Source organism: Canis lupus, chromosome 9 (assembly GCF_011100685.1).
Source record: "Canis lupus familiaris isolate Mischka breed German Shepherd chromosome 9, alternate assembly UU_Cfam_GSD_1.0, whole genome shotgun sequence".
Lineage (NCBI taxonomy): Eukaryota > Metazoa > Chordata > Mammalia > Carnivora > Canidae > Canis > Canis lupus.
The window spans coordinates 914,217-931,514 of NC_049230.1; the positions used below are offsets into that span (position 1 = coordinate 914,217).

Here is a 17,298-nt window from a genome sequence, read left to right on the forward strand (position 1 = left end):
ACTGACATAAAGCTGTTTATAATGTTCCTCTATTTAGCCTTTTAATAGATGTAGAATCCATTCAATATTGCTAATTTGCGCCTTCTCTTATTTTTTCCTCATCAGTCTGATTAGAGGTTTATCAAAAATCTTCTCAAAAAACATGTGGTTTCAGTAATTTTTGTTTCTTTATGTTCCTTTCCCTTGATTACTCCTGTGATCATTTTCATTTCATCTGTTTACTTTGGGTTTAATTTGCTATTTTCTGAGGCATTTGGTTGCTATTGATTTTTCCCTAGGTGCCCCTAGAGCAGGTCTCATAAACCCTGATGTGTTGTGTTTTCATTTTTATTTAGTTCAAAAAACTTTCTAATTCCTCTACTGATTTCTCCCTGATAGGCGGATTATTTTAAAGTGTATTATATAGCATCCAAATATTTGGGGGTTTTCCGGAGAGCACTCTGTTATTTCTGACTGAATTCCATTGTCATCTGAGAGCATACTTGGTACAACTTGAATCCTTTTAACTCCAGGTCTGTTTAATGTCCATCGTTGGGTATGTCTTGGTAACCGGCCCAGGTGTACTTGAGGAGAGTCCGAGGGCCTGTTAAGGACACCATCAAATTGTTTGTTTTGCCAGCTTCCTTGCAGTTTTACTTCACATGTTTTAGCTCTGCTATTAGGTGCATGAATGTATGGAGTGGTAATATTCTCCTCACAAGTAAGGCCTTTATCCTTATGAAATAACAGGCACATCCCCAGAAATGCTCTCCGTAGCCTGCTGCACCCCGTGTGAACCCAGCTCCGTGCACCCTTCTGTCTAAAGTTGGTGTCCTGGGATCCCTGGGTGGCGCAGAGGTTTGGCGCCTGCCTTTGGCCCAGGGCGCGATCCCGGAGACCCGGGATCGAATCCCACATCGGGCTCCCGGTGCATGGAGCCTGCTTCTCCCTCTGCCTGTGTCTCTGCCCCTCTCTCTCTCTCTCTCTTTCTCTCTCTCTCTCTGTGACTATCATAAATAAATAAAACAAAAAAAAAATTAAAAATAAATAAATAAATAAAAATTAAAAAAAATTGGTGTCCTCCTTAGAACCTGTTGTGTGCAGTGTTGGGAGGACTTAACGCTTGATGTGGTTCCTGACAGGCCAGGTTTGTTTTTTTGTTTTGTTTTGTTTTTTTACCATCTTACTGCTGGTTTTTGTCTCCCCTCCTCCTTTGCCTGTTTTTGGATTAATCAAGTATTTTATTTATATTTCTTTTGTTTTTTAAGATTTTATTTTTTGGGGATGCCTGGATGGCTCAGCGGTTGGGTGGGTGCCTTTGGCTCAGGGCGTGATCCTGGGATCCAGGATCTAGTCCCACATCAGGCTCCTGCGCGGAGCCTGCTTGTCTCTCTGTCTATATCTCAGCCTCTCTCTGTGTCTCTCATGAATAAATAAATAAATCTTTAAAAAAAATTTTTTTGATTGATTTGCAAGAGCACGAGCAGGGGGAGGAAGAGCAGAGGGAGAAGCAGGCTCCTCACAGGGAGCCCAATGCAGGACTTGATCCCAGGACCCAGGATCATACCCGGAGCCAAAGGCAGACATATGCTCAACCACTGAGCCACCCAGATGTCCCAAATATGCATTTCTCTTAAAGGGATTTAAGTAATTTTTAAAAATCTTAGGTGTGAGGGACACCTGGGTGGCTCAGTGGTTGAGCTCCTCCTGCCTTTGGCCCGGGGTGTGATGCTGGAGTCCCAGGATCGAGTCTCGTGGGCTCCCCACAGGGAGCCTGCTTCTCCCTCTGCCTGTGTCTCTGCCTCTCTGTGTTTCTCATGAATAAATAAATAAAATCTTTATATAAAAAAAAGATTTATAAATCTTATATGTGAACTTCTGTTGTTATTTCCAGTGCTTTCCATCCTTTTGTGTGGGCCCACACTTCTGCCTGGCATTGCTTGCCTTCTGCCTGAAGGGTGACCATTCCCATATGTAGCAGTGCAGGTCTGCTGCTGATGGATTCTTCAGCTTTTTTATATCTGAAAATCTGTTCATTCATCTTGGTTTTTGGAGGTTTTTTGTCCTCGGTACTTGAAACATGTTGCCCCACTGTGTTCTTTTAGATGCCTCGTTTCTGACAAGGAGTCTGCAGCCATCCTGGTCTTTGTCCTCTTTATGTAACGTGGTTTTTCAACCACTGGTTGCTTTCAAGATGCTCTATCACTAGTGATTTTATTAGCAAGTGTGGACATTTGTGTGATGTTTTTTGTGGCCCTTGTGTGTAGGGTCGGCCTAGCTTACATCTGTGGGTTTGTTGTCTTCATCCAGCTACTTCCAACATCTCTGGCCCCCTCCTCCCTCTTTCCTGAGTGCTCCAGTGATATAGGTATTAGGTGGCTTGAAGCTGTTCTTGCTGCTTTTCCAGTAGTATCTGTTGCTATGCCTTCGAGTCATGCAGCTTTTCTTTTGCACCATCTAATCTCAGACACTAGTTCTCATCTATAAAAGTTGGATTTGAGTCTTTTTATTTTTTTAAGATTTTATTCATGAGGGACACAGAGGCAGAGACAACAGGCAGAGGGAGAAGCAGGCTCCCTGTGGGGAGCCCGATGTGGGACTCAATCCTGGAACCCCGGGGTCACAACCCGAGCTGAAGGCAGATGCTCAGTCACTGAGCCACCCAGGTGTCCCAGATTTGAGTCTTGTATAAATTTTCCATGCCACCCCTTTGTAGCTTTTTTGACATGGAATATAATTAGAATATATAATAACTTTTAAAATATTTATTTATTTTTAGAGAGCACACGAAGGGAGAGATGGGGGGGAGAGAGAATCTCAAGCAGACTCCTTGCAAAGCACAGAGCAGATCAAGAGTCAGACACTTAACTGACTGAGCCACCCAGATGCCTCTATAATAACTATTTTTTTAAAGATTTTTATTTATTTATTCATGAGAGACACACACAGAGAGAGAAGCAGAGGGAGAAGCAGGCCCCATTCAGGGAACCCAATGTGGGATTCAATCCCAGGGCTCCAGGATCATGCCCTGGGTGGAAGGCAGGCACCAAACTGCTGAGCCACCCAGGGATCCCTATCATAACTCTTATTGTGCTTCTCTGCTAATTCTAACATCTGAACCAGTTTCAATTGATTGTTCTCAGTGTGGATGTTTTCCGCTTCTTTGCATACCTGGTAATCTTTGGACGGCAGACGTTGTGAATTTTACTTGCTCACCTGCTTGGTATTTTATTCTGTTCCTCAGGTTCTTTCTCTGCCTAGTTATGGGATGAAGTCAAGTTACTTATGTCTGTTCAGTTTTTGCATTTCTGCTGACAGTTGAGGCAGGAAGGGGGCAGCCTATGGCCCACGCAGCTTGTGTCCCATCTTTCAGGCCTGGGTGTTGTTCATTGTCTCATGTTCAGTGTTTTAGAAACCATTTTTCCACATGTTCTGAGTTATGTTCAGTCTTCTTGTTTTTGTGGATGTCAGGGCAAGTTAGGCCCCCATTACTCCATCTTGGTTGATGTAGAGTAACTTAATAATAGTATCTGCTTCTGACTCAGGGTTTCTTATACTAAACACATTACTCATAATGGAAAAGATCGATATGTTCATCTTTGTTAGAATTTCTCATCAAAAAGCTCCAAAAGAAAAAAAATGCCTCACATAAAAGCAACAATGGTTTAGTACCAAGAATTTTTTTAAAATTTTATTTATGTATTTGAGAGACAGTGTGCTTGCACACTTGCTCAAGTAGGGGGAGGGGCAGAAGGAGGAGCCAACTCCCCTCTGAGCAGGGAGCCTGACACAGGACTTGATCCCAGGATCCTGAGATCATGACCTGAGGTGAAGGCAGATGTTTAACTGACTGAGCCACCCAGGAGCCCCAGAACCCAGAATTTTTAAAGAACGGCTATAAATAGGCAAAAGACTACCTGATACAGAAATTGCGAAAGACATGGGTAGACATTTCAAAGAACAGCTTGTGGCCAGTAAGTATATGGAAGAAAGATCCAAATTGAGAGTTCATTGATACACTCTCTCACACCCACTGCATTTTGATGAAGAGTCACCGATCTGCTTCCACCAGCTCACTGCTGGTGGGTGTGTGGAGTGGGCTCTCCGTCTTAGGAAACAAGGTGACATTATCTTGCAGAGTCAGACAACTTGTGCTCTGTGTTTGTAGGCATGTGCCTGGGGAAACAGGATGTGAATAAGAATTTGGTGTAGAAGAATTTTCATCCGGGGACATGAATAAGGGTGTACTTAGTAGCACCGTCTGTAATGAAGCAAACCCAGATAGTCCAAATGAAAGAATAGATGAATTATGATCTGTTCTCCAAAGGGAAGACTATACAGCAGGCATACTTCTTAAAAAACAATGTAGGGGGCACCTGGGGGGCTCAGTGGTTGAGCATCTGCCTTCGGCTCAGGATGTGACCCCGGGGTCCTGGGATCGAGTCCCATATCGGGCTCCCTACAGGGAGCCTGCTTCTTCTGTGTCTCTGCCTCTCTCTGGGTCTCTCATGAATAAATAAAAAAAAATATTTTTTAAAAAGCAGAAAAACAACAATTAGAAATATAAAATTCCATTATATTAGTTTCTGGTGTATAACATAGTGACTTGACAGGCCTCTATATTACACGGTGCTCACTATGGTGGATGTGGTCACCATGTCCCGATAGTATTATTGACTGTATTCCCTTTGTACTGTACTTTTCATCCTAGTGACCTTTTTATTTTTTTCTTTTTTTTTGGACTTATTTTATAACTTGAGAGATTGTACCTTTTAATACCCTTCACCTATTTTGTTCCATCCTCTCTGGCAAGTCTACCACTTTACTCTGTATTTATGAATGTTTCTTATTTGCCTGTTTTGTCCATTAGATTCTACATAGAAATGGAATCCTATGGTATTTCTTTTTCTTTGACTTATTGTACTTTGCATGATATTCTCTAGTCCATCCATGTTGTCTAAAATGACAAGACTTTATCCTTTCTAATGGCTGAATGTTAAACCGGCATCCTTCTTTATTAAAAGCAAGGGAATGATAAAGTCCTGGATGGGTCATTCTGTGGGGAGTACAGGAGTGAGTGGAGAGAGGTGTGTAACGGTAGGCGTAGTTATGAGGAATGACCTGGGTCTGGGTAGGTGGTGGGCTAAAGACCTTTGCTTCATTCTGCTGTGTAACTTAGCTATTTTTTTAATTTGTTCTCATGAAACATGTAACACGTTTTTAAGTAATTTTCAAAGTGAAAGGGAGTTGCCTAGTTGGTATCACAACTAAATAGAAAGCTGAACTAAAAACTTAGTTTTGGTCAAGGGCCCCAGCCCTCAGTGTTCACAACAGTGACGGGGGACTCAGTACAGATGAGAGTAGAAGGTGGATACCCACAGGCCCACATCCCACCAAATAGTGATTGAATGAGTAGACGGGAAGGAAGAGACAAATCTGAGTACTGTATGTAGATGTTCTGCCCTCAAGAAGCGGAGCAGGACCCCGGCCCGAAGTTTGGGTTCGCATGGTCTTCCCAAAGAGAACAGTCACACGCCCTGAGGACAATGAACACACCCCAGCCAGGGGTCACGGCCCATCCTCGGTGACGAGCAGGGACCCCTGAGTGACGCGATGAGAAGCCTTCAGCTCCATGGTCTTCCTCCCCAAACCCATCGCCCAACGTGAGACGTGTCCCGATGGAGGGAGGGTCCCAGCACCCCCAGAACTACTGGGCCACCTGAAACCAAGGACGGGAGAGCCAGCATGGCCCAGAGGTGTCGGGGAAATGTGATGTTCAGGGCGGAGAGAGGGTGTGACGGGAACCAAGGAAACCTGAACAGAGTGTAGACTTTGATTAACCACAGGGAGCCTGTGCTGGTCCCAGATTCGGATTCATGGGGAGGGCGGGAGATGCGGGGCAGGGCGGATGGGGACTCAGCTTTTTTCAGAGGAGCCCTTCTTGGTCTGCTCACTTCCCCCCTCCCCCCACCTGCCACTGGCCTTCCATTCTTTCCTTGGTGTCACTTCTAGCCGCTGCCCGCCTGGTCTTGGCCTCATGGTGTGTCTCGTGGGGTGTGTGCCAGCGTGCAAGCACAGGCATGGCGGGTTTCTCTTGCAGTGGGCATCCCCACCATCCGGTGGTGTGGTGCAGAGGGAGACTACAATGTCATGGTGATGGAGCTGTTGGGGCCGAGCCTGGAGGATCTCTTCAACTTCTGCTCGAGGAAGTTCAGCCTCAAAACTGTCCTGCTGCTTGCTGACCAGATGGTAAGAATCCATTTTTCTGAGGTGACAGGGAAGCTGGGCCCCTGACACGTGCTTGCTGTGACTCAGAAGTCTGGCAGCTCATTCAGGGGCTCTTGTCCTTGTCTTATGCCTGTTAGCGCCCAGGGACTGAGCGAGAACATTAATCTTTGGTGCCGGATCATGCGTGAGGGCTGGGCTTGGAGACCACCCCACATGGCTCCATTTCCCTCAGGATCCTGTGTGTGCTTCCTGGTGGGACCCTGCAGGAAGGACTGCTGGTGTAGATGCGTGTCTGGGAGTGGTGGTCCCATCAGGCTGCCGTGGGTCCAGCCCCCTGAGAGCCAAGGAGGGAAAAAGCCCGGGCCTGGTTGGGGTACTAAAGGTGGTCCAGTCAGCATCCTTCCCTGGTTGTTGAGTTACTCTGCTCTGGCTGAGAGCTGCAAGACGTGCAGCTGAGGGCACGGCCCTCACTCTGCCAAGCAGATGCCTTTCCCGAGGCTGCTGCTGGGATTCAATCTTGTCATTACTTCCCCACCTACAGATTAGTCGCATCGAATACATTCATTCAAAGAACTTCATCCACCGAGACGTGAAGCCAGATAACTTTCTCATGGGGCTGGGGAAGAAGGGCAACTTGGTGTACATCATTGACTTTGGGCTGGCCAAGAAGTACCGGGACGCCAGGACCCACCAGCACATCCCCTACCGCGAGAACAAAAACCTCACTGGGACGGCGCGGTACGCCTCCATCAACACGCATCTTGGAATCGGTGAGCCCGTGGGTGGTGGGGTCTCCTGTGCCCCTGCTCACTAGGATGCCTTGGGCACGTCCATCTCTTGGCTCAGGGAAGGGGCAGCCTCCTGGGGGAACCCTGGGAGTGGTCAGCATGTTTGGCATAGAGGCTGTCATCAGTGCTTTGTGGCAAAGGCTGGTTCTCCAGACTCTGGAAAACCCTCTGTGAGGTGTGGTGGGGGCAAGTGAATGATTGTTTGGGCTTTTTGACAGTCCTTGTAACGTCGGGGTCACTCATCCAAGGGTGTCACAGTTTCCTAAAGGCACATCAGGGACAGCTGCTGGTGAAACAAAGAATCCAAGAATATTTTTCTGTGGTTTCAAAAGTTCATTTTCACAGTAAGAGTGTGTCTGGGCTCTCGGCACTGTGGCTGCAGGCGCACACATGCTGTCCTTGACCTATTTTCCATCTTTTTCCAGAACAATCTCGAAGAGATGACCTGGAGTCACTGGGCTATGTGCTCATGTACTTCAATCTGGGCTCTCTGCCCTGGCAGGGGCTGAAGGCAGCCACCAAGAGGCAGAAGTATGAACGCATCAGTGAGAAGAAGATGTCCACCCCCATTGAAGTGCTGTGTAAAAGCTACCCCTGTGCGTGTCCTCGAGTGCAGGCGCCGGGCCAGCCCGTGGTCTCCAGGGTCAGGGAGGGCACTGGGAGCCAAACAAGGCACACCCCCGAGGCCAACTCCCAGACAGCGAAGAGTGGGTCAGTGGCCTGTCCTTGAGCTGGCGGCAGCCTTCTGTCCCCAGCGCTCATTTACCTTCCGGGGCCATGACCCAGGGACTTTCCCTTTGTTCCTGTGGAGCAATGCCCCAGCTGGAAGTAAGCTGTGCTCTGTGGTGCTGGGTTTCCTTAAACGAAGGTTCCTCCCAACATGACCAGTGTTTCTGATGCTGCGTCTCCCGTCTTAAGTGTGCGACCATGGATGTTGGCAGTAATGTCAGTGCGACCATGGATGTTGGCAGTAATGTCAGTGGTCAGGTATTGCTAGTTAGCGCTGAGTCTCTTGTTTTACAGCTGAGTTTGCCACATACCTGAATTTCTGCCGCTCCTTGCGTTTTGACGACAAGCCCGACTACTCCTACCTGAGGCAGCTTTTCAGGAATCTTTTCCACCGCCAGGGCTTCTCCTATGACTACGTGTTTGACTGGAACATGCTCAAATTTGTAAGTGTGCCACCAGCTCGTTTACATCATGGTATGAAGGGGAAACAACCGGTCAGCCAGAGGCCTCTGCTGGACGAGGTGCAGGCTTTAGAAGGCACATGCGCTGCATTGGGGGAGCCGAGCGTACCTGTGAGGGCTGTGGCCTAGGTGGAGTCCACCATGGGCGGGAGGTTCTGAGAAGCAAGTTACCCATCGGGAGAGCAGAGGCGGCACCTGGTCGGTGCTGGGCCCCCTGGAGCCAGCAGAGGATGTCTCGCAGGTGCAAGTCTGCCCAGAACCAAGGCTGTTACTTGAGTGATAAATCTTTAATTGGAAGGTCCTTCTATTATCACCGTCCACGTGGCTAAGAGCACCGTGGTTGTGACTGCCTGTGATGTTGAGGCACGGGTCCAGAGAGCGTGTTGTGCGGGAGGGTATGGCCAAGGGCTTCGGCAAGGTGCGGTCACCTCTTGCCCCTCCTCCTTCCGACGCAGCTGTGCAGGTGAGCCAGCAAGTGGGTGCCTGGAGGGGTGCTAGACTGTCACTGACTTTGGTACCTGGCTTATCAAATGGGCACAGGTGTTTGGGTGTGACCGTGTGTAGAAGTTGAGCTCTGATGTTTTTCTTCTCTAAATCTGCCCGCCCACCCTGAATCTCTTATATGAACCTGAGTAATTAATTTTCAGACACTGTTGCCAGAAAGTTTCAGGGTTTTTTGTAACTTCATCTTTTGTTACAAATTTGTTCTCCTTAGTTATGAACTTTTAAAACAGAAATTGGAACTTTTCCAAGGTAACAAGATCTGACGGAGGAGCAGAACCTCCTCTTTGGAGGGCATAAGACAGACAGACTGGTCCTGTGGCGTTGGCACGTGCAGAGGTGATGCCCCACAGGGGAGATGGGTGCCCCACGGTGGGCTGGCTCAGGATGCACCACCCCACATCGCCCAGAGTCTGGGCCCTCTTCTGGCATCATTCCCCTCCCAGTGGGGCTGGCTACCCTTCTCTGGGAAGGGCCGGAGAATGAGTCATGTCCACTTGGTGTGTGCATGGTGGTCCAAGCACTGAGCTGTGTGCTGCCACGGGCGCTGTGTGTCGTAGGTGGGTGTGGCTGCAGCTGAAAAACTTCATTTACAGAAACTGGTGGCTGAAGTTGGCCTGTGGGCTGCCCTTTGCAGACTGCATTACAGCGCTGTTTGTAACAACGTGGCGGGTTTTGCACCCCCCCCTACTCCTCTGGTTCGTCATTCACTGAGTATAACTACTCGTCATTCACTGAGTATAACTAGCTGTTTGTGCTGGGAGCACAGCCAGTGAAGTGGTGGCCACCGTGCGGGCCTTCCAGGACAGACCTGGCTGCCTGCATTCTTGTCACATGGGCGCTGGCCCAACATGTGCCCTGGGGCTGGCAGTCTGGGCTCTGGCTGGGCCCGCTGCCCACCAGACGCCACTGCTTCTGCGTGCCTCTGGGATCCCCTGTACACCAGCACATCGGGCCCGCCGCTGACCTGATCTCCTGCGATTTCTCACCCCTGTGTGGATGCTCAGTGGGGAGAGGCCACCCAGTTCCCATCTGTGTTTGGAGTTCCGTGTCAGGGACACCTCGTGCGTGCGCTCACAGGGTCTAGGGGCAGGCTGCTGTCCTAGAGGGAGAGCCGCCTCTTCCCGGCCGGCTGCGTTGCTGCGGATGGCTTCTCTAGCAGCAGGTCCAAGTGCGCCTGGTGTGTTCTGGAGTCGCAGGGGACAGCCTGTTTCCACCAAATCCTGTTCAGTCTGGTCTTACCCTGTTTCCTTCGTAGGGAGCCAGCCGGGCCGCTGATGATGCTGAGCGGGAGCGCCGGGACCGAGAGGAGCGGCTGAGGCACTCCCGAAACCCAGCCGCCCGCGGCCTCCCCTCCACGGCCTCTGGCCGCCTGCGGGGCACCCAGGAAGTGGCTCCTCCCACCCCCCTCACCCCTACCTCACACACTGGTGAGTGGGCGAGCACCACGTCTCCTCAGCAGGCACTTGGGGGTTTCTGGTTTGTATGTTGGCTGCTCTGGCTGAGCTGCAGGGCCCCACACGGGTCCAGGTGGGCGCACCTCGTGGGCGAGACTGTGTGCCTGTGGTTCCGGTAGACTCTGGTTTCTGAGGATTGGCCGGCCCGGGGAAGTCTCTTGCACAGGACTTGGAAGGCCCTGTCACCGTTGTTTCTCTTTCTCGTGATTCCAAGTGCTCCCTTGGAGGCTCTCAGTACCTGGTGCTTTGCTCCCAGGAAGGCCCGCCTGGAGCCAGCACGCTGGCATCCCTGAGTGCTCCGTGCACTCTGCCTACCACTGCTGAGCTCAGAATCGGGGTGCAAGCCGGCCAGGGTGCAGCAGCACCCACCCCTCTGGTCGTGGATGCTGAGGAGAGGCCCCCTCACACCGGGTACGGGGCTGCCCCAAGCCCTCACCCTCGCCCCTGTCTCCCCCTCTAGCTAACACCTCTCCTCGGCCCGTGTCCGGTGTGGAAAGAGAGCGGAAAGTGAGTATGCGGCTGCACCGTGGCGCTCCCGTCAACATCTCGTCCTCTGATCTCACGGGCCGGCAAGACACCTCCCGCATGTCCACCTCACAGGTACGCGCACCGCACGGGTTCGCGCTCTGGGCTCGCTGAGTTCGGGCTGCTGCAGGCCTTGGGCCTCTCTGTGTTGGGGCTGCTCTTGGGGCACCAAGCCAAGTGGGATGTGGGTGCTGACGAGCTTGCTTCTTCTTTCCTTCCTCCTCCATTTCTGAGTTTTAACTGGAGAGGGACACTGCCTCTTGCTGCCGTGCAGCCCCTGGGTTGGGAGCCCAAGGCGGACGAGGGCTTGTCTCCCCAGCTGCGGGTACAGGTGATGGGGCTTTTTCTCTTCTGCTGCCTTCCTCGCAGCCCCAGCTCCGTCCCTGAGCCAGCCCTGGACGCTAGGCCACCTTGCCATGCAGACTGGAAACGCCACATCTCACACCACGTGTTTGTCATGGGCACACACAGCCTGTGGGGGGACTGCTGGCGGCCCCTATAAGGTGGTGTGGACAAGCCTGTTGGAGCCTGGCGCCAGGCAGTGTGCCGCGAGGGAGGGTTCCTGTCTTCAGAAGTCCCTGTCTGGTTGTCTTCTGACAAGGCAGGTGTCCTCAGGGAAATGGCTGGGCCATGTGAGGCCCCTCCGCTCACATCCTGCTCTTCCCTCTGTGGCTTTGGTGCCGTGGCTCTTGTGCATTCACTCACGTGCCCTCCACAGATGAGCTCTTTGCACGCACATGGACTTTCTTCCTCGGGTACCTTTCAGGGTCCTCTTGTGCGAATGGCGGTGGGGTCAGAGGGTAGAGCACCCACCTGAGCAGGACGTTGTTCCTGTCTCTGCTGGGGTCCTCTGGGTGCCTGTGCCCTGTGGTGTCTGCTGGGTGGCAGGCACTGGTTGAGGAAGGTGCTGGAGTGCTGGGCTGTTCTCAGGCCTCTCGTGGCTGGGTTAGCATTGGGCCGTGCTGTGGGCATGCGCTTGGGGCTCGGTATAGCTTATTGGTGGATTGGTGGGTCGAGCACCTTGGCTAGGGGAGTGCGGGGCCTATGAGAACTGCTTGGAACCCCAGTTCTGCGGTGTCTGCTTGGTCTGTGCCCAGGAGGCAGAGGGAGTGTCCTGACCTTTGCTTTTAATCAAGTGAAGTGGATAGTTTCACTATAAACATGTCCAGTTTACCAGTAGTTCTGCCAGAAATGGGTTGTTTCTGTATAAGTTTCTCCCAGAGAGACTTAGGGTGCAGATAGTTTGAGTTGTGGGGCCGGGGGAGTCTGGCCAGGGTTATGAGATTGGGCCCACTGTGGCTCCCAGCCCCACACCCCTCCTCCCTCCCGCGGGACACAGAGAGGGCTCCAGGCTTCTTCCCACAGGCCCCGGAATCCATGAATCAGCAGCCAGGAAGCGGTCCTGGGCCATGTGTGCCCACGCGTGGCCGAGAGCACAAGCTTGCGGCCTGCTCTGGGTCTGTGGACGCCCCGGGCTCTGTCTGGACTCTGGACCCACAGCCTGGGCCTCCGCCAGCAGAGATTAAGGAAGGAGCAAACTCTCTTTGTGAGAAAAGAAAGTGCCTGAAGGGTTTGGGACCCCTGAGGGAAAGGAAAGGATTGGAGAACGTGTGACCCCTGGGCTGAGCCCAGCTCCTCCTCTGCAGCGTGTCCAGCCTCAGCCCACACGCCCCAGGAGCCTTGCCATGAGGTCCTGGCTGGGACCAGCTTGCCACTGGGAGTCCCGCGTGCTTGTTCTTTTGTCTTTGCTTGTGAAGAAGCCGCAGGGCTGGACAGGAGGAAGGAGCCTCCAGAGATGTGATTTGCGGTTTCCCCCTCCCCCTGAAAGGAGCACTGGTCACCCTAGAGGGTTTCTTAGGATCTTCACGTTGAGGACAGAGTTAGTTCCTGGAGGTGTGTCCTCGATGCAGCCCCGTCCCATGGATGTCCTTCTCTGGGGTTTCCCGATCACCTGCCAGCGCCCTTCCTTAGGAGACTCTGCGAGAGGCTCCTGCCTTCCGAGGGGTGACAAGCACCCTGCAGGACAGCAAGAGGCTGACCCCCATGTCTGCCTTGGTGGTTTAGAAGTTCCAGAGCAAGGGCAGTTGCCCCAGCTTCTACGATTCTTCAGGTTCCATTCACATTTCCCCCAAAGACAGTGGGGTGAAGGTAGACCGGTGATGCTTCTGTAAAGCAAGGGTGGCCCTGTCCCCCCTGGGGCTGAGGCCGTGTTCCGCCAGCTTCCCCCATGGCTGCTGTTTTTGTCTCAGTTCTTTGTGCACGCTGAGGAGAGGCTGTGTCCTGTGCAGAGGTAGCAAGTCCAAGGAAGTAGTTGATCTTCAGCAGGAAGGTGCTAGAGCCGCCAGCCCTCCTGTGGGAGGACCCTGCTGACTCTCCAGCTGGCCACGGGGAGGGGCCGATGACACCTGTGTCCTTTCTCCTGAGACCCCCGCCATGGCGCACTCCGACTTCCAGGAGGGTGGCCGCTCCTCTGCCCGACTCCCTTCTCGAGGGCGGCTTGTGCTAGAGCACAGTGCCCCTCACTACCGACCCGGAGTGTGAGTCCGGCTTCTCAAGCAGAGCAGCACGGAGCCCAAAGAGCATCCGGTCAGTGAACCTTTCTGCGGGTTTTTCTCTCTCAGAAGAAAAGGCCTCCTGGGTCCAGTGCTGTTAATAGGATGCGTCCCGGTCTCTGAGCCAGTTACTCCTTTCAGTTGGTTGGTTTTCATGCTCCCGAAACAAGACCTGCAGCCCTTCCGTCTTCCTCACGGCCAGTCCGTGCGTCCTGGCGGGGCTGGATGTTAGGTTGGCTCACTGCCGGAGGAATGAGGAGGCTGTGCCTGGCCCCTTGTTGGCCTCGTCAGCTGAGCGACCCAGAGGAGCAGCAGTGGCTGCCCTCGCCCGGGGGCCACTCGCCAGGTTCCTGGGGTCCCCTGTGAGGTGGCGCGGCCAGTGGTGGGCCTGGCTGAAGTGAGGTGAGGAAGGCCTCCGTGCTCGTGCCAGCAAAGCCCTTACCAACAGCTCTCTTTTCCCCCCACCTCAGAATAGCATTCCTTTCGAACACCACGGCAAGTAGCTGCACGTCTCCCCGTTGGAAGGCAGCACCGGGTGAGTGTGCTCATGTTGGGTCTCGTCAGACGGCAGGCACCGGGCGGGTGGGCGCTGACCACCCCTGCGTCCACCACAGGGGTGCGCAGGCGGGACTGGGCTTGCATGCCAGGTGCTGCAGGGAGAGAGACGTCCCTCCGCCCAGTGCTTCTCGTGTGGATTCCAGAGCAGACCGGGAGTCCCTGAACGGGGCGGCCCCGGGACCCTGCTCACCGTGGGCTGGCCGTCGGCCCCATGGCGGCGTCTCAAGAGTCAGGGGCCTGTGGTGGGAGCAGGCACCCAGGGCTCTGCACTTGCACTTGGCTCCAGTGGCCCTGGGGCTGTAGGGCCGTCAAGCCGCCCGGCCCGGGTCCGTTGTGCGGGGCGTGTGTCGTCTCGTGCTCAGCTGAGCGGGCCGTGCTTGGGGGGGCTCTTGCGCTCTCGCTGCGGGAGTCCTGGTGGGCTCTGCCGCCCTGGCTTGGTCACTCTCTCCTTTCGCATTGATTTCTGTCGTTTGTTTTTCTTTTCGAGCTCGGTCTCTGCTCAGCGTCCCATCCGTGCTGCCGTCTGTATTAACCCGTCACAGCCACAGCCGCCTGCTCCCCTGCCCTTGGCGCATGTCGGTCGGTGACACCGTGGCTCCTCCCAGCCGGGCCTTGCCGCCGCCGGGCTCCGCGGTTCCCGCGTGACTGCGTTCTCGGGGGCAGCTCAGTAGGAGCTGCTCCTCGCACCTCCCCCACGGGGAGCCCCAGTGTCCACCCGGCGCCTGGTCCCCGCTTTCAAAACACCAGGTCACTTTCCAGGAAGGAGAGCGGGGAGCAAGTACCTCTTCGAGCTTGGACTCTGTCTGGTCCGATCGTTCTCGGGCTTCTAGCTCCGTGGCCACCTGGCCTCCTCGCTTGCATGCCTCTTCTCCTTCCCCGTCTTCCTGTCACTCGTCCTGCTGAGCACGTGTCCTGGACGCACAGGGGCCGCCCGGAGTGGCTGGGGCGCGGGCGTCCAGAGTAGGGCCGGGCAGCGTCCCCGTCCCCTCGCCGTCACTGCTGTGTTGTGCCCGAACCTGACTGGCCCCGTGCCTCTGGCCTCATGCTGACCTTCTCCTGTGCTTTGGCTCCGACAGATTGCCGGTCGGGTGGCTTCCAGTGCTCTTCAGTCTGTGGTGCACCGATGAGAACTCTCCTTTTTGCTGTGAAGGGCAGACAATGCATGGCTGATCTACTCTGTTACAATGGCTTTACTAGTGACACGCCCCCCGGTCTAGAACCGAAATGTTAACACCGGGAGCTCTCCAGGCCGCCCACCCAGCGACGCCCGTGGGGGAAACAAAACACAAACTAAACCGGACAGACTCCAAAGCGCTGCCGTCGCAGGGGCTGCACCGAGGGCCCCCCACGTGGACTCGGTTGTCACGGGCTGGGAAGAAAAGCAGAGTGTGAGAGACAATTGCAGAGAGAACCAAACTCCCGCTCCCTGCTCCCTGACGAGCCTACTGTAACCACCGATCTTCTACTTGGTTAAGACAGTTTTGTATCATTTTGCTAAAAATTACTGGCTTAAATCTGTGTAAAGAAATCTGTCTTTTTATTGTTTCTTTCTCGTCTGTTTTTGCGGTCTTAAAACAGATGTTGACTTTAAAGCACCCGAAGCAAAGGCTGGTGTGGAGTTTCAGTGTAGGACAGAGCGAGTCAGGGAGCAGAGCGCGCGCGGGCGCCCGTCCTCTGCTTTGTGGTCTGTCGTGTGGTCCACTGTGGAGAGGGGTTTTCTCACCAGAAGTGCTGTCCTGTGTAGACGTGTGTAAGTGACGTGTGTGCGTCTGTGTGTGTGTTGTGTGCCGTGTGTCCCATGGCCTCATTACGCTGGTGTCGGCTCTCACTGTCCCCCACCTGCACCGGAACACCTGCACGACGCGGGCCTCAGAGCAGTTAGTGGGCGTGGCGTACCTGATTCCCTTGGATGCGGCGAGGAGGAACCCGAGCACGGAAGACCTCGGAAGCCAAGGCTTTGTGTGGGCGTCGCTGGTCCCTCAGGAGAGGATTTTCGAACAGAGAGACATCGGGCCTTTCCTTGGGGTCATGTGTGGCTATTTTGGTGGTGGTGTTGCCTCAGTGTCTTTGAATTTGGGAAATTTTCTAAACAGACTGTAAACGTGATCAGTGTAGATTGGCCTCCATGTGTGTGAACCTGTGTGCTCGGAACCCAGGATGTGTCTGCACTGTGCTGGGCTCACCCGCGGAGGCCTTGGGCCCAAGGGGATCCGCCTTGAAGTGCCAAGAAGCTGGTGATTCGACCTGGCCGTCCAGGAGGGTGTGGCGTCCCACACTTCCTCCACGACCTTCACTGGGGCGTAGCAAGCTCCACGGGGGTCAGGGAGCAGGGCAGGTCGGAGTCTCGCAAGTATGACCCTCTCGGGCCCGCTGGCTCCTGCCGGTTTTTCCGGGTGCCCCCTCATTCTGTAGCAGGTAGCGGCACCGGGCCACGCGGCTGCCAGTAGCTGGGAGCCCCCGTTGTGGGAAACAGGTGCAATAATGGGTATTCGTGGGTACTCCCACCTGACCACCTATCACCCCACTGCGAGTGCTGTGTCTGCCCCCAGGCCGCTGGCACAGGACGCCGGGACTAGTGTGTGCTGACCGTGCGGAGTGCGTCCGTGCTGCTTCGTGAGTCCCAAGCGGGCTACTCTGTTTTGGGGTGCAGGGACTTGGCCAGATGGGGCTGTGTTTCTGGGAGAGCAGTGTGAGCCTGGGCAGGTCAGGGTGAGTTGGGGGCTCTTCAGAGCGGGGCTTGCCCCTGTTGGCGAGGTGTTAGCAGCTGCAGCTGCCCATGGAGTGCCGGAGACCCGCTAGGGGCAGCTTCCCACGCTCTGCATCTGGGCTTCAACCTGAAATTGCTGGATTGTGTTTGAGAGGTGGGCCCAGATCCTGGGCCCTCAGCTGTGCGGCCGTGCACACTCGCTGCCCTCCCACTGCAGGAAATGTAGTTGCAACGTCTGTATCAACCTGTGTATTGGTGGCCAGTCTCTGACTCGGCACATTTGTGTGATCACTGCATTTATGTGCTTACCCACCGTGTAAATAATAAACCCGTGATGACTTTTACCTTTCCTCCCCGCCCTCCGCTGCTCTTTATTTCATAGAGAGGTGTCTGTGTGTAGGTCAACCATGTGAAAACTGATTTCCTGAGAAGGGGCGTTGCTGTCTGTGTGGGGCCCGTCGGCGCCGTCTGTCAGCTGGTCGGCAGCAGGCCACAGGGACGGGCCGCCACTTCCTGGGTCCCAGAGCCGACACAGTGCAGCCGTACCCACGTGCCTATCCACGTGGGTCTTCTGGAGACCCCCCCTCTCCCCCCCGGCTTAACCACCTTCACGAAGCTGGTGCCGAGCTCTGGGGCCCCTGGGGCAGCCCAGGAAGGAATACTGCCACCTGCCTGGAGTATTCTGGGAAGTGAGCAGCGTGAGAGCTGGCGTGCCTGCTGCCACTGAGGGGCACGCATGGTTCTTGCGAGGCGGCACCCAGGGGCCTCTGCCCAACCAGGGGGCTCAGGCCTGTCAGCCTCAATCCCTCTGAG

General features: G+C 54.1%; 1 protein-coding gene across 3 annotated transcripts in view; it reads left to right on the top strand.

Moving 5' to 3' along the window:
- CSNK1D (casein kinase 1 delta) overlaps positions 1–17,298 on the top strand; it is a 34,435-nt gene that overhangs the window by 13,908 nt on the left and 3,229 nt on the right. The window contains exons 3-10 of one of the 3 annotated variants that reach the window (XM_038546247.1): positions 6,080–6,228; positions 6,749–6,977; positions 7,421–7,591; positions 8,019–8,167; positions 9,945–10,116; positions 10,604–10,743; positions 13,691–13,755; positions 14,855–16,835. In XM_038546247.1, coding sequence (XP_038402175.1) covers positions 6,080–6,228; positions 6,749–6,977; positions 7,421–7,591; positions 8,019–8,167; positions 9,945–10,116; positions 10,604–10,743; positions 13,691–13,723 — 1,043 coding nt within the window. In that variant the 3' untranslated portion in view covers positions 13,724–13,755; positions 14,855–16,835. Of the gene's footprint in view, positions 1–6,079; positions 6,229–6,748; positions 6,978–7,420; positions 7,592–8,018; positions 8,168–9,944; positions 10,117–10,603; positions 10,744–13,690; positions 13,756–14,854; positions 16,836–17,298 lie in introns of those variants that run through there. The other 2 variants (XM_038546246.1, XM_038546245.1) reach the window with 2 other exon arrangements.